Genomic DNA, 13,343 nt, shown 5'->3' on the forward strand with positions numbered 1-13,343 from the left:
CGTGGACCTCGTCTGCCTTGTTCGTGGCTGTATTCCCAGCGTCTAGAATAGTGTCAGCACCCTGTAGATGCTCAATTAATAATAAAAGACTGAATAAATGAACGAGTGAGAAAAGGTTGCGGGAAGAACAGGAGAACGAATCCAGTGTTGTAAAAACCACTATCAAGCTGTCCGTGCCGGGGAAACGCAGGCACTTGAAAACTGCTCTCCAGAGAGGAAGGCATCCCCAAGCAAGTATCCGTAGTTACCCAAGAGGCCAATAAAAGGTAAACGGAGGTTCTCAGAGAGACAACTCACTGAGAGGGAAGGAAAAAGCCTCAAAAAACCTGAATTATTCCCCGAGGGTACCGGATGCCACCCTCCCCGGGTCACCTAGAACCCATTTTCCAGAACTTGGCAACCTCCTCCAGGAGATGAAACCCCACAATTAAACCAAGGGGAAACTTAAGTAGAGTCTCGACTTTGTAACTGTCCACCTATCCTGGGGCAGTTGAAGATGAACGAGCAGCGCTTCAAAGCTGACCTCTAAGGACCAGGACTTCACGATGGGACTGAGCCGTCAGAAACCCCACTCCCAACCCAAATGGATTCGGGGAGAAAAGCCCTGGGTGGAAAGTGGCAAACAGCATGGAAACGGCTGCAATCGCTTCTCTAGCTAATTGGAGTTTAACCTCCTTAACATCTCATTAAGCTTCTCCACAGCAACCCCAATAAGCCAATTACGGGAGACGTTCAACAGCCTAAAAACTCAAGGAAGGCTTCCCTGGTGGCGCAGTGGTTGAGAGTCCACCTGCCGATGCAGGGGACACGGGTTCGTGCCCCGGTCCGGGAAGATCCCACATGAGAGGCCCGCGTACCGCAAAAAAAAAAAAAACTTAAGGAAATGCAGGAGGGGTGAGGCAAAAGTCTTGCCCCAGATTTCTCCTCCAGATTCCTCCCCACCAACGGCTGTGGGACTTCGCCACCCAGGGGACGTCTGACAACGTCTGAAGACATTTTTGTTGTCACAACAGCGGGGAGGTGCTACTGGTATTTAGTGGGTAGAGGCCAGGGATGCTGCCAAACAGCCCAGAGCGCACAGGGCAGACCCACGACGGAGTTATCTGGCCCAAAAGGTCAAGAGTGCCCAGGATGAGAAACTGCTCCACACCTACCACCCCTCCCCCATGCCGGCTTCCTCACTGCTCAGCCTTCAAGAGGGAAGCAGGGGTTCCACAGCTCCACGGGAAGAGACGCTGTCTCAGTTACCATGCCAGGTTGGGGGAGACACTCGCCTCAGGATGTTCAAGTCCTTGTCATTATCTCAATCCATTTCATTAGCCCTTTATTCCTTTTGGCAAAACGTTCAGGTAAGTTTTTATGGGCTAGAGTTTTACTGACCATTAAGAGCTGATGAAATCTAGACCTTATCCCACCATGAAAATCTGGAGCCGACATCACAAACTAGACGCTTGCTTCAAATTCCCCGGGCATTGATAATTTGTTTATCCATCTCCCTCCTGCCAACATGACCAAGCTAGAGCAGCACCAAACCAGTGAGCCAGAGCGGCCCCAGTCACCTCACCAAAAGGCCGGGCTTCAAAGCAGGAGATGCCGACTCAAATGCCTATGGGTGCCAGGTGGGGTCCATCAGTGAGGGAAGCAGACCAGGTAAGAAAGCACGAAGAAAAAAGGCAACGGACGCCGGGCCTATGAATTAAAGCGCAATAAGGAGGAGCGGGGACTGCGGCAACCTGGGGCCAGCAGGCCTGTTCTGCAGGGGGCAGCCCCAGCTGATCACCACCACGTACAAACATGGGCCCTCATGCAATGATTTTTCAAAAGTCAGAAATGCAGATTTTTCTGTGAATTCTCCCCATCTGTAAATATTAGCAATCATAGTAATTCAACATTAAAATAAAGTCAAAGCAGCACACCAGTGGGCCAGATCTAACTCCCCCCCAAGGAACTCGTACCTCAGACACTCAAATTCAAATGCTAATGGCGCCCACAGTATGCCAGGCTCTGAGTCCTGGAAAAAGGGACGGACCAGACTCAGTTCTGACCTTTGCAAGACAAAATATAAGCAGTTGGATGTGGAAGCTGGAAGGCTTGTTCTACCTGAGAATCTATTCCAAACAGGTAAGGGACTATTTCATCCTTAGAGGGCTTTGGAAAGAGGTTCCAACCCAGCTCACAAGCCACTCCAAAGCTTCATGTCATTCATTCCTTCAGTAAATACTTACTGAGCACCTACTATGTTCCAGGCACTGTTCCAGGTGCTGAGATTACACAGCACAGGCAAAACCCCTGTCCCTGTGAAGTTGACCTTTTGGTGAGAGTTTACAGGGAGTAAACAAAACAAATAAGTAAGAGATTTGGTGTAGGGCTTCCCTGGTGGCGCAGTGGTTGAGAGTCCGCCTGCCGATGCAGGGGACGCGGGTTCGGGCCCCGGTCCGGGAGGATCCCACATGCTGCGGAGCAGCTGGGCCCGTGAGCCATGGCCGCTGGGCCTGTGCGTCCGGAGCCTGTGCTCCGCAACGGGAGAGGCCACAACAGTGAAAGGCCCGCGTACCGCAAAAAAAAAAAAAAAAAAAAAGATTTGGTGTAGATGGCAGTACGTACTGGGTTGGGGAGGGGGGGTTGGGAGGAGCCAGAGGACTGGGAATACAAGGAAGCAGCAGGGAGTCAGGGAAAGGCTGACTGGGGTGACATCTGAACAAGGATTTGAAGGTGCAGGAGCATTCTGGGCAGGGGAAACAGCAACTGCAAAGGTCCTGAGGCAGTGTGAGGGAGACAGAAAGTACCAGGTGATGTGGTCAGAGAGGTGAGGGGACCAGATGCTGTCAGGCCTTGTAAGCCTCTCTAAGCCCTCTGGCTTTTTTCCTGAGGGAAGTGGGGCGTCGCTGCAGGGTCTTGGGCAGAAGGGGGAGAGGATCTGACCTCTGTCTTTAACAGGAGCCCTCTGGCTGCGGGGTTGAGACCAGACTGTAGGGGCCAAGGAGGGCAGCAGGGAACGCACTGAGGCGGAAACACCCAAATGCAGGATTGAGCCCATGGTGGCTCTGGCCAGAGCAGCAGCTGGAGAAGCAGTGAGAAGCAGGCATTCTGAAGGAACAAACAACAGGATTTGCTGAGAGATCAGCTGTGCAACGGGAGGCAAAGGTGGGGAGTCAAGGATGACGCAGGGTTTGGGCCTGAGCCTCTGGGGACAGGGCTGCCATCAGCTGAGATGGGGAGGGCTGGGGTGAGGGGGCTCCAAGTTCCATGTGCGACGCGGTAAACTGGAGCCACCCATGAGACACCCAGGTGGAGACGTTAGTTCCAAAAAGTTGAGAACACAAATGGAAAGAGAGATTTTCCATCCACCACTGGGTTCCAAACGTGAGGCTCCTCCAAGACTATCACAAACAGAGCCGGTCCAGCTGGGAGAAGATCACTGCTCCTTGTTGTTGGGTCGCTGGGGCTTCGTTCTGCAAGGCTGGAGGGGAACCCAGGAACCCTGAGCTAGCCCTTGCCCTGCCCTAGCCTCTCAAATGGCTTTTCTCCTCCCAAAGCCATCCGCCTTGTCACGCTGCCATTCTGGGCCTCAGATTCAACATGCGTGAAGTGGGGTGGACGGAGGGGAAGACCCCATCAGTTCCAGGGCCCCTTTGGCTCTAATCCGCAAGGGAGAGAGGAGACTGGAAGGAGGGGCAGAGAGGAAGGTGGAGGAAGGCACGGTGATGCATCTAAAAACCCATAGAAAATTTGAAGAATGGGGGAAAAATAAATCCTCTCATTCTACATTGTTGTAAAGCCTAAGGGAGCTAATTACACCAGGAATTAGCCTGACCCCAAGGTCAGACCTTACCCCAAGAAGAATTTCAAATGGTTTCTAAAATACTCCTTTTCTCCCACCCTTTAGCAGCTAAATTGAATATTCAGGGGGTTACTCAGGTGGAAGATGGTTCAGGGCAGCTCCGTGGCAAGTATCAGCACCAGGACCAAATATTAGCAGGACTCCATGAACCATGACACAGATCCACCACTTCTGTTCATCCCCAGCAGCAGCAGGTACAGCAGCAAAAATTAACTAGAAAATTCCAGTTGTTGCACCGCTCACATGTACTAAGTGCTAACTGTATACCAAGCAGCAACATTCTAAGCACCTGCCAAGGATTCTCTTGGTACCGTGTTACCATCCTCATTATACACATGGGGAAACTGAGGCATGGAGGGGGAAGTAACTCGCCCAAGCTGCAGAGCCAGGATTTGAACCCCAGGGATGTGAGCACTGCTCAGAGCCGCCATACTCCACTGCTTACTGACTTGTCGCTTACTTTTCGACATTTTCTGATTTTTCTACACTGGACACGCAACACATTAATAAATGAATTTTTAAAAAAAATTAACTCGCAAGGGGAGGCCCGTGCCCATTTTCCAAACCATCATTTAAACATCAGCCACAAAACAGTCCTTCCTACCCGCCCCCCTACAACCACCCTCAAAAAAAAAACAAAGGCAAACCCAGCGCTGGGGAACTCAGCCCCTGTTTTCCATTTAGATAACCAAGTTCCTCTTTTTCCATCCCAGAGCATTTGCCTGGGTGAAGGTGGGAAGTCAGCCAAACACTCACCACAGGCTATTTCCACGTGCAGGTTTTTCTGGCCATTTCCTGGGGCTCAGAGGCCGGCACTGGCCCAGGAACAAAGCTCTGACTAGAGTCTCAGGTGGGCTAGTCACCTTGATTTCTAAACACATGACCTTGGTCAAGGGAGGAGGCAGGCATGACTGGGTGGGTGGCCCAATCCCATGCCCCAGGTGAAGAAAAAGTGGGTCCAAAGGAAGGACAAGCAACTCGAAACACACAACTTCATCTTTGGAAAGAAGCATAATAACCTCTGCTTAACTCTGTGCAGGGCACAGGCTGAGCCACTTGCACAGATGGACTCATTTACTTTTCAAAACCACCGCAGGAGGTTGAGACTTTGGGGGCCCCTACCCCCACTTTACAGATGAGGAAACTGAGGCACAGAGAGGCACACTGGCTTGCCCAAGGTCACAGAGTCTCTCCCGGCCTTGAGTGTGTGCCCTGGAAAACACAGAAGTCACCTGCTTTCAATTACTTTGGTTTCTCCTGCTACCTGGAAGTTCTCATGCCCCAGCTGCCTACTCTCAAACTCTGGTTCCAGGGCACCTCCAGAAATTGGGACATCCAGCAAGTCCAGAAATCCAGAGGGAGGGAGCGCAGAGAAAAGTCTGCAGGGCCAAAGACTGGGGAAAGATGCAGGGCCTGGCAGAAGGGAAAGCCAACCACCTGGCAACTTCTGTAGCAAAAGTCCTTGCAGGAGAAAAAACACAACTGTTTCCCCGGATGAGCTTCTTTAGCTAAATAAACGGAGGACACCCCCAAACCCAGTCGACTTTGGAAAACCTGACTAGACGTCAACTGCCAGTTGCCATCAATGAAATACACCCTGGTGCAGAATCTAATTTACAGCCGCCTATTTTTTCCCCTCTGTAATTTATGAGAAGAAAATAAACAAGGAAATACTCCAGTATTCACAGCCAGCACTAGACCAGATCCCCATCTGATTCTTGCAGAAATCATCTTGCTGTTGTTACACCAGGTACGGGGAGCAAGGACTCCTCAGATTCTCCTCTCTCTGCTAAGTACAACACTACTTTGCAAATAAGTCTGCTCTCCAATTAGTCCTGGACCTTGAGTGCAAAGCTCTGGACTATTTCCAGCCCCAGAGTAAATCTCTGATCCCACTGGCCTGAAAATGTGAGACATACCCAGCAGTGTTTTGTTATTCTACCAAGTGATACCTCCCAAAAATAAAGCCTTTCCCACGGGGCCCCCCAGGATGACTTTTCAACACTCCAAATGCAGCCTGCAAGGAGAGGACCACAAAACAGAACAAGAAGGTATTTTTGGATGCTAATCACTGGCTCCAAAGAACCAAGGGTGTTTCCCTCTCCTGATTCCTAAACACAAGTGGGAAAACTATCCTGTCCAGAACTGCATTCCGTGTTTACCAATAATCAAGATGGTGGGACACAAGAGTGCTTCCTGTAACAAAGAGGCAAATAGCATTACTGGGAAACTAAAGCCCAAGACACTGGGGATTAAACCACAGAGAACGGACTCCGAAGACTCAGCAGGCTCAGCAATGGACATTCAGAAGAAACCTGGAGGTGGGGGTCCCCACAGAGACGAGCCTCACGATTCAGGGGGTGGAATGGCACGCCCACTGGTACCAGGATACTGGGCATCCTCAGCTGCACCCCAAACCTGACCCCAGGGTCAGGCAAGTCAGAGCAGGGGTGAGCAGCCCTACCTTCTTTCCTGGCTGTTCCTCAAACTTCCCTAATTTTCCCCGTTCCCCCAAACTCCCCTCAAAGTATAAGCAAAAGGAAAGTAAAAGATGACCAAAAAAATTGTAACCACAGGAGACTAATATGGATGCAAAACAAGTGGGGAGGGGGAAAACCTCAACCCAGTCGCTGGAAGCCCCTTTCCATAGCCTGAGCCCTTCCCCAGCTCAGCCCTTTGGTAACGGGGTGTTTGCGAAAGGGGGGCTCCAAACCACAAAGGAGATGGGGGAACTTAAGCAGCGAGACACCCCCCACCTCTGGCGCCTCCTTCCCCGGCAGGTTATTTTTAATCGAAAAGGGAACCCCAGAGCGGACAGGGCCCCTCTTTTCAGCCCCCTCCCCCAGGCTCTGGCCCCTCACCTTCCCCCAAAAGCCCCAGAGCCGGGCACAGGCAACCCCTCCCCAACGCCCTGCTTCCCCGGAGCCGAGTCACCCAAGTTTTCCCCCCTCAGCAGCACTCCCGAAGGGGCCGGCCGCGGGCGGGTTGGGGAGCGGAGCCCCCAGACCAGCTGCTGGGTGGGGAGCCCGGCGCTCGGGGCGGCAGGGGTCCCCGGGGCTGCGGGCCCGGCCCGCCCTTCCCGGCGCTTCGCCCTAACCTCCTGCCTCCCCGCCCGCCGGCCTCCCTCCCTCCCGCTCCCCGCCGCCGGCCCCACGCGGCACGGGAGGCCGCCGAGCACTTACCCAGAAGGGGTCTGAGCCATCGACGCTGCAGAAGCCGCGGAGCGCCATGCGGCCGGCTCGGGCACGGCGGGCAGCGGCGGACGGACTAGCCCGGCTGCTGGCGGCGGCGGCGGCGGCGGCGGCGAGGGCGGGAGGCAGCGGCGGAGGGAGCCGGGGCCGCAACGCCGCCTGGTTGGCCGGCGCGTCACGGGGATGCGGCGGCCCCGCCCCGCACGGCCCCGCCCCGCTCACCTCGTCCGGCCCGCTTGGGCCACGGCGGGAGGTTGCACCGTCGCTGGTCCGGCCGGTTGGCCCCGGACCCTCGGGCGCCCGATCTTACCCCCTCATAGGAGGCCCGGGGAAGTCCGCTGTAGATGCGGCCGCGACCTTTGCGTCCAGACCCCGCGACCAGTTTTCAAATCCTGCTGTAACAACAACGACGACGACAGCATTAGTAATAGAAACAACCGGGGGAAATAGAGTGTACTTATCCATCTATGAGCCAGGAGAGTGCCAGACACCGTAGCTGCGTCCTCACTGCACCCTCACTGTTATGACTCCCTTTTCATGAAGGAAGAAAAGAAGAGGCAGAGAGGTTTGAGTGACTTCTCCAGGGTCACCGGGCTTACCCAGCCTGCTGACTCCAGAGCTGACGCAGAAACAGTAGGAGGTGGATACTCTATTTAATCTATGCTTTACAGGTGGAGAAACTGAGGCTCAGAGAGGTGAAGCGACTTGCCCAAGGTCACACAGCTGGCAAGTGGCAAAAGTGGGGCTGGAACCCATGACCAGTCTGACTCCAGAGCACTCGTAGCCTGAAGGCTCCAATCTCTAACCCAAACAGCTGTGTGCAAGCAGCTTTGACATTTTCTCCACCTTCTCTGCAGCACTTAGGAAATAACCAGGTTACTGATCTTTACCTTTGAGGTAAAGAAACTGAGGACTAGAGATACAGTAATAATTAACAAGCATTCACAGTCATGGGGCTTCCCAAGGCTGAGCTGTTAGCAATGAACATGAATTAACATGTGTAATGCTCACAAGAACCCCAAGAGGTAAGTACTATTATTATCCCCATCTTACAGTTGAGGAGACTGAGGCCCACTGAGGCAGAGTACTTTGTCAGGGATTATGTAGACCGTAAGTGGCTGAACCAAACCTTGAATCCAAGCTGACTGATCGGGAAGGGAGGAATCTATAATGCTAACCATCTTGCCATACTGTCTCTTTTTTTTTTTTTTCCTTTTTTTTTGGACCTCAGATTCGATGAGGAGACGGTAGAGTGTTCTCACTCATTTTGTTCAGATTTTCCAAGGAATGCATACTATACTGTCTCTTTTTAATACACAGGCAGCCAGTGACAGAAGCTGGGCCTGGGGCCTGGGAGTCAAAGCTTTCCTCCCTAATCCCCTGCCTGATGTATGGTTTCCATTACACACACACACACACACACACACACACACACACACACACACACACACACACACACACACACACACACACACACACACACACACACACACACACACACCAGCTGCACCAAATAAAACAGGAAGAGTGATTGAACTTGAGACCGCCCCCCCTCCGCCTGCCACTGCCCTGCCATGAACCTAGTGAGGGAGGGAGGGAGATAGCATTGTTTTCTGTGACTTTTTTTTATTGGCCCAGGTTCCCCTCAGGGTGAGTGAGTTTTTATGGGATAATTACTTTCAGGTTATAATGCTCTTTGAGCTGTTGCTTTGACATTTATACATTTAAAAAATACTTACTGAGCATCTACTATACGCCAGGTCTTTCTGGAAACAGGACAAAGTTGCTGCTCTTATGGTGCTTAAAGTGTTGGGGTTTCTTGCGGGGGAGGGGTGTTTAAAGTGTTTTTTTTTAATGGGAGGGGAACAGGTTAATCAAATAATCACACAAAGTATATTTACAGCTGTGATAAAAGCTAGGAAGAAAAAGTGGGAGTAAGAGGGTTTTAAAGGGTCCTCCTGGCCTACTGGCAGTGGAAGTCAGTGAAGGCTTCCTGGAGGAAGGGTCTTTTGAACTGGGATACAAGTGATGAGTCTGGTTTCATGAGGCCTGGGCTGTGTTCTGGGATGAAGAAAACAGCTTATGGAAAACCATGAAGCAGGACAGAGCAAGTCCCTGGAGGAACCTGAAGACAGTCTGGGTGGTAGGAATCAGAGACAGAAGCAGAAGGGACTCATCTGGGGCAGGAGGGATCAGGAGGGGCCAGAGCATGCAAGATCTTGTTGGCTGGAGGAGGGGTTTCAGCCTGGCCCCCCGAGTGATGGGGAGCCATTTCTGGATTTTAAGCAGGGTACGAGATGGTCAGATTTCTTTCCATTTTTATTCAAATTCTTTATTCATCCATTCTTTCAACAAATATTTATTTTTATGAAAAGGTGTTCAACATCATTAGTCATCAGGGAAATGCAAGTAAAACCCAGTGAAATACCATTACCCACCCACCAGAATGACTGAAATGAAAACGCCAAGTCTTGGCAAAGACGCGGAACAACCGAAACTCACCCTCTGTTAGTGGAAGTGAAAATTGGTTCAACCACTTTGGAAAACCGTTTGGCAATTTTTGCTAAAGCTAAACATACAACTACATGGTGACATAGCAATTCCACTCCTTTCCCAGAGAAAGGAGTGCTTTTGTCCATCAAAAGACCAAAATCTGTCATCAAAAGACCAAAAGACCATCTACCAAAAATGTCCAGAACAGCTTTATTCAAATAGCCCAAAACTAGAGACAGCCTGACTGTCCATCAATAGTCAAAAGGATGAATAAATTGTGATGTGACACAGCAAAAACATAAAAAGGATCAAACTACTAACGCATGTAACATTATGGACAAATCTCACGACACATAATAAGGAGCAAAAGAAGCCAAACATGAAAGAGTACATTTTTCATGATCCCATTTAGATGAAGTCCAAGCACAGGCAAAAACTAATAAATGTTGATTGATGTCAGAATAGTGGTTACCTTTAGGGAGTGTGATTAGGGCGAAGTACAAGAGAGCCTGCTGGAGAGCTGGAAATGTTCTATAACTTGATCTGGTGGTCATTAGATGGTTTACACACATACACACATCTTAAAATTTGTTGAGCTGGACACTTAAGTTTGCTATGCTTTGCTTTGTAAAAGTTATACATTAGGGAATTCCCTGGTGGTCCAATGGTTAGGACTCTGTGCTGCCACTGCAGGGGGCACAGGTTCAATCCCTGGTCGGGGAACTAAGATCCCACATGCCACACAGTGCAGCCAAAAAAAAAAAAGTGATAACTTACACGAAAATTTGAAATAGAAAATAAATAAATCAAATAAAAATATGTATTAGGGCCTACCATGTAGGTGCTGTAGACACTTCGGTAAACAAAACAAAGATCTCTGCCTTCGTGAGAAGCAAGCAGACGACAGACCAAATGAATGAGGATACCGTTTTCCAGGAGCAGAAACTGATGGTTAGAGGGATGAGATAATTTGCCCATGATCCCCCAGCTGGGATGTGGCAGAGAGGAGACTCAGCCCTGCTTTAACCACCAAACCCCCTCCGCACTTCTTTTTCAGCCACAGACTCACAAGTCTTCCCCTCCCCTTCTTTCCAAGCCCCTTCCTTCCCACCTGTGGCTCAAGTACAGTAATGAACACCCTCAGACCCAGCAGCTCTGGGCCCTGGGCCAAACCCACTCAATGAAAGCAAACAAAATAAATTGATGGTGAAAATACGGGATCTGGATTTCAAGCATCAGCAGCCCTGGTAGACCATGAGTTGAGTGAATCATATATCAAGAATGCCAGAGAGATCCTTTTTGTTTTTCCCTGAAATCAGAGTACCATGTTCCTGTTCATTTATTTCACAGGACTTTTCACTATTTGTAATCATCTAATTTACTTGCTTCATATAGGCCTCCCCAGCCATACTGGAATCTTCCAGCTACTGCTGTCTCTCACCTGGACTGCTGTAACAGCCTCCTGCCCGGTCTCCCCATCCCTGTCCCTCCCCACTGCAATCAGAGCTCAACACAGCAACCAGAGGAGTCCTATTAAAGCAAGGAAGCAACACCCCTGCATAAAGCCCCCCTGGCCTCCTATCGTGCTTAATACAAAATCCTACTGGATGTGATCCAGCAATTCCATTTCTGGGTAGACCCCCAAAAGAAGTAAAAGCAGGAACTTAAAAAGATATTTCCACACCCATCCCATGTTCATAGCAGCATTGTTCACAATAGCCAGGAAGTGAAAGCAGCCCAGGTGTCCATCAATAGATGCATAGATAAACAAAACGTCATCTATACATGTAATGGAATATTATTCAGCCTTAAAAGGGAAAGAAAATTTGACACATGCTACAAGGGTGAACTTTGAAGACATTATGCCAAGTGAAATAAGACAGTCATAAAAGGAGAAATATTGTATGCATCCACTTACATGAAGTTCCCAGAGTAGTCAAGTTCATAGAGACAGTAGAATGGTGGTTGCCAGGGGTGAGGTGGGAGATGGGGACTTAGTGTTTAATGGGTATAGAGTTTCCATCTGAGAAGAAGAAAAAGTTTTGGAGGCGGATGGTGGGGACAGTTGGACAACAGTATGAGTATAATTAATGCCACAGAACTATACACTTAAAAATGGTCAAGATGGTAAATTTTATGTTGTGTACATTTTATCACAATAAAAAATATATATGAAAAAAGAAAGCAAAATAGAGTGGTTTAAAAAAAAAATCCTACTAGGCCTCTATGATATGGTTCTTGCCCACCCCCAATGTCATCTTGAACCCCTTTGTCTTCAGTCGCTGTGCTGCTGCAGCCACACTGAGAGCTTTCTGTTTCTTGAACACCCCAAGCCCAACCCACCTCCAAATCTTTCCCCCTGCCGATCCCTCTGCCTGGAACCCTCAGCCTCTGAAGCTTCAAGTAGCCTGGGCTCCCTGCTCGCCCAGCCTAAGCTCGAATGCCATCTCCTTAGAGAGGCTTCCCTACTTCATTTACCTCGAGTAGCCACCATCCCCTCATCTCACCCCTGCTCTAACACGATCTGAATTTTTTTTTAAATTGTCTTTTACCCTTCCTTTCCCCAATTATTCCTGCCAGACCCTCAAATTCTTTTTATTTATTTATTTATTTATTTATCTGGCTGCATCGGGTCTTAGCTGCAGCACATGGGATCTTTAGTTGTGGCATGTGGGATATTTAGTTGTGGCCTGCGGGATCTAGTTTCCTGACCAGGGGTCGAACCCCGACCCCTGCATTGAGAGTGCAGAGTCTCAGCCACTGGACCACTAGGGAAGTCCCTGAAATTTTTTAATTGGTTCTTCTTCTTCCTAGAATAAGAGCATGACTTTATCTTCCTTCACAATTCAATCAGCAAATATTTATTGCCAAACTGTGTTCTGGGCAGGAGATGGCAAACTACCACCAGCCACCTGTTTGTATAAATAAAGTTTTATTGGAACACAGTCCCACATGTCCTTTTATGTATTTTATTTTTTAATGCTCTATGGAATTCTTTTTTTTTTTTTGGCTGCGTTGGGTCTTTGTTCCTGTGTGCGGGCTTTCTCTAGTTGTGGCTCACGGGCTCTAGAGCTCAGACTCAGTAGTTGTGGCGCATGGGCTTAGTTGCTCCGAGGCATGTGGGATTTTCCTAGACCAGGGCTCGAACCCGTGTCCCCTGCATTGACAGGTGGATTCTTAACTGCTGCACCACCAGGGAAGTCCCCTTTTATGTATTTTTTTCATGGCTGTTTTCATGCTACAACCTCAGAACTGGGTAGTTGCAACAGAGACCGCGTGACCAAAAAGCCTAAAATGTTTACTGCCTTGCTCTTTACCTGAAAAATTGTACTGACCTCTGGTCTAGGAGTTTGGCCTACATCAGGGAGCAAAACATACCAAAATCCCCTGCCCACACTTCTGGTGGAGCTGAGATTCTAGTGGGAGAGAGAAAGAGATTTACCTGTTTACAAGATAAATAGGACAGAGTTTAATATAGACGACTTAGGATAGTTAAATGCTGAGAAGAAAAATGTACAGTATGGGTCAGGAGGGTGGATATCTAGACTCAGTGATCAGGGAAGACAGGCCAAGGAGGTGGCATTTAAGTAAATGTACGAAGTGAGAGTGGATTTTGGGGGAGTACTAAATCAAAGGCCTGGGCTGAGGCAAGACAGCCAAGCTTGGGGAGGAGCAGAGAACCCAGGGGGGTTGGAACGGAGATGCAGCCAGTTCTCATAGGGCCTTGTAGGCCCCAGCGATGACTTGGTTATCCTTGGAGTGAAGCAGGAGGTCACGGGAGGGAATTGAGCAGAGGAGCTGGTGTGACTTGAGTTTAT

General features: G+C 49.7%; 1 protein-coding gene and 1 pseudogene across 5 annotated transcripts in view; one reads left to right on the forward strand and one right to left on the reverse strand.

Annotated features, from left to right (window-relative positions):
- ABCC1 (ATP binding cassette subfamily C member 1 (ABCC1 blood group)) overlaps positions 1 to 7,086 on the reverse strand; it is a gene marked incomplete at its 5' end in the record, with an annotated part of 129,028 nt that extends 121,942 nt beyond the window's left edge. For 3 of the 4 annotated variants that reach the window (XM_082857401.1, XM_082857400.1, XM_082857399.1), the window contains one exon: positions 7,024 to 7,071. In XM_082857401.1, coding sequence (XP_082713527.1) covers positions 7,024 to 7,071 — 48 coding nt within the window. Of the gene's footprint in view, positions 1 to 7,023 lie in introns of all 4 variants that reach the window. The other variant, XM_082857402.1, reaches the window with a different exon arrangement.
- Positions 7,070 to 13,343, forward strand: part of LOC309973476 — a 29,741-nt pseudogene continuing 23,467 nt past the window's right edge. The window contains exon 1 of the transcript in view: positions 7,070 to 7,413. The product of the transcript in view is annotated as an uncharacterized misc_RNA (transcript). The remainder of the gene's footprint in view (positions 7,414 to 13,343) is intronic.

The sequence above is a fragment of the Leucopleurus acutus genome, assembly GCF_964270905.1.
Source record: "Leucopleurus acutus genome assembly, chromosome: 16".
Lineage (NCBI taxonomy): Eukaryota > Metazoa > Chordata > Mammalia > Artiodactyla > Delphinidae > Leucopleurus > Leucopleurus acutus.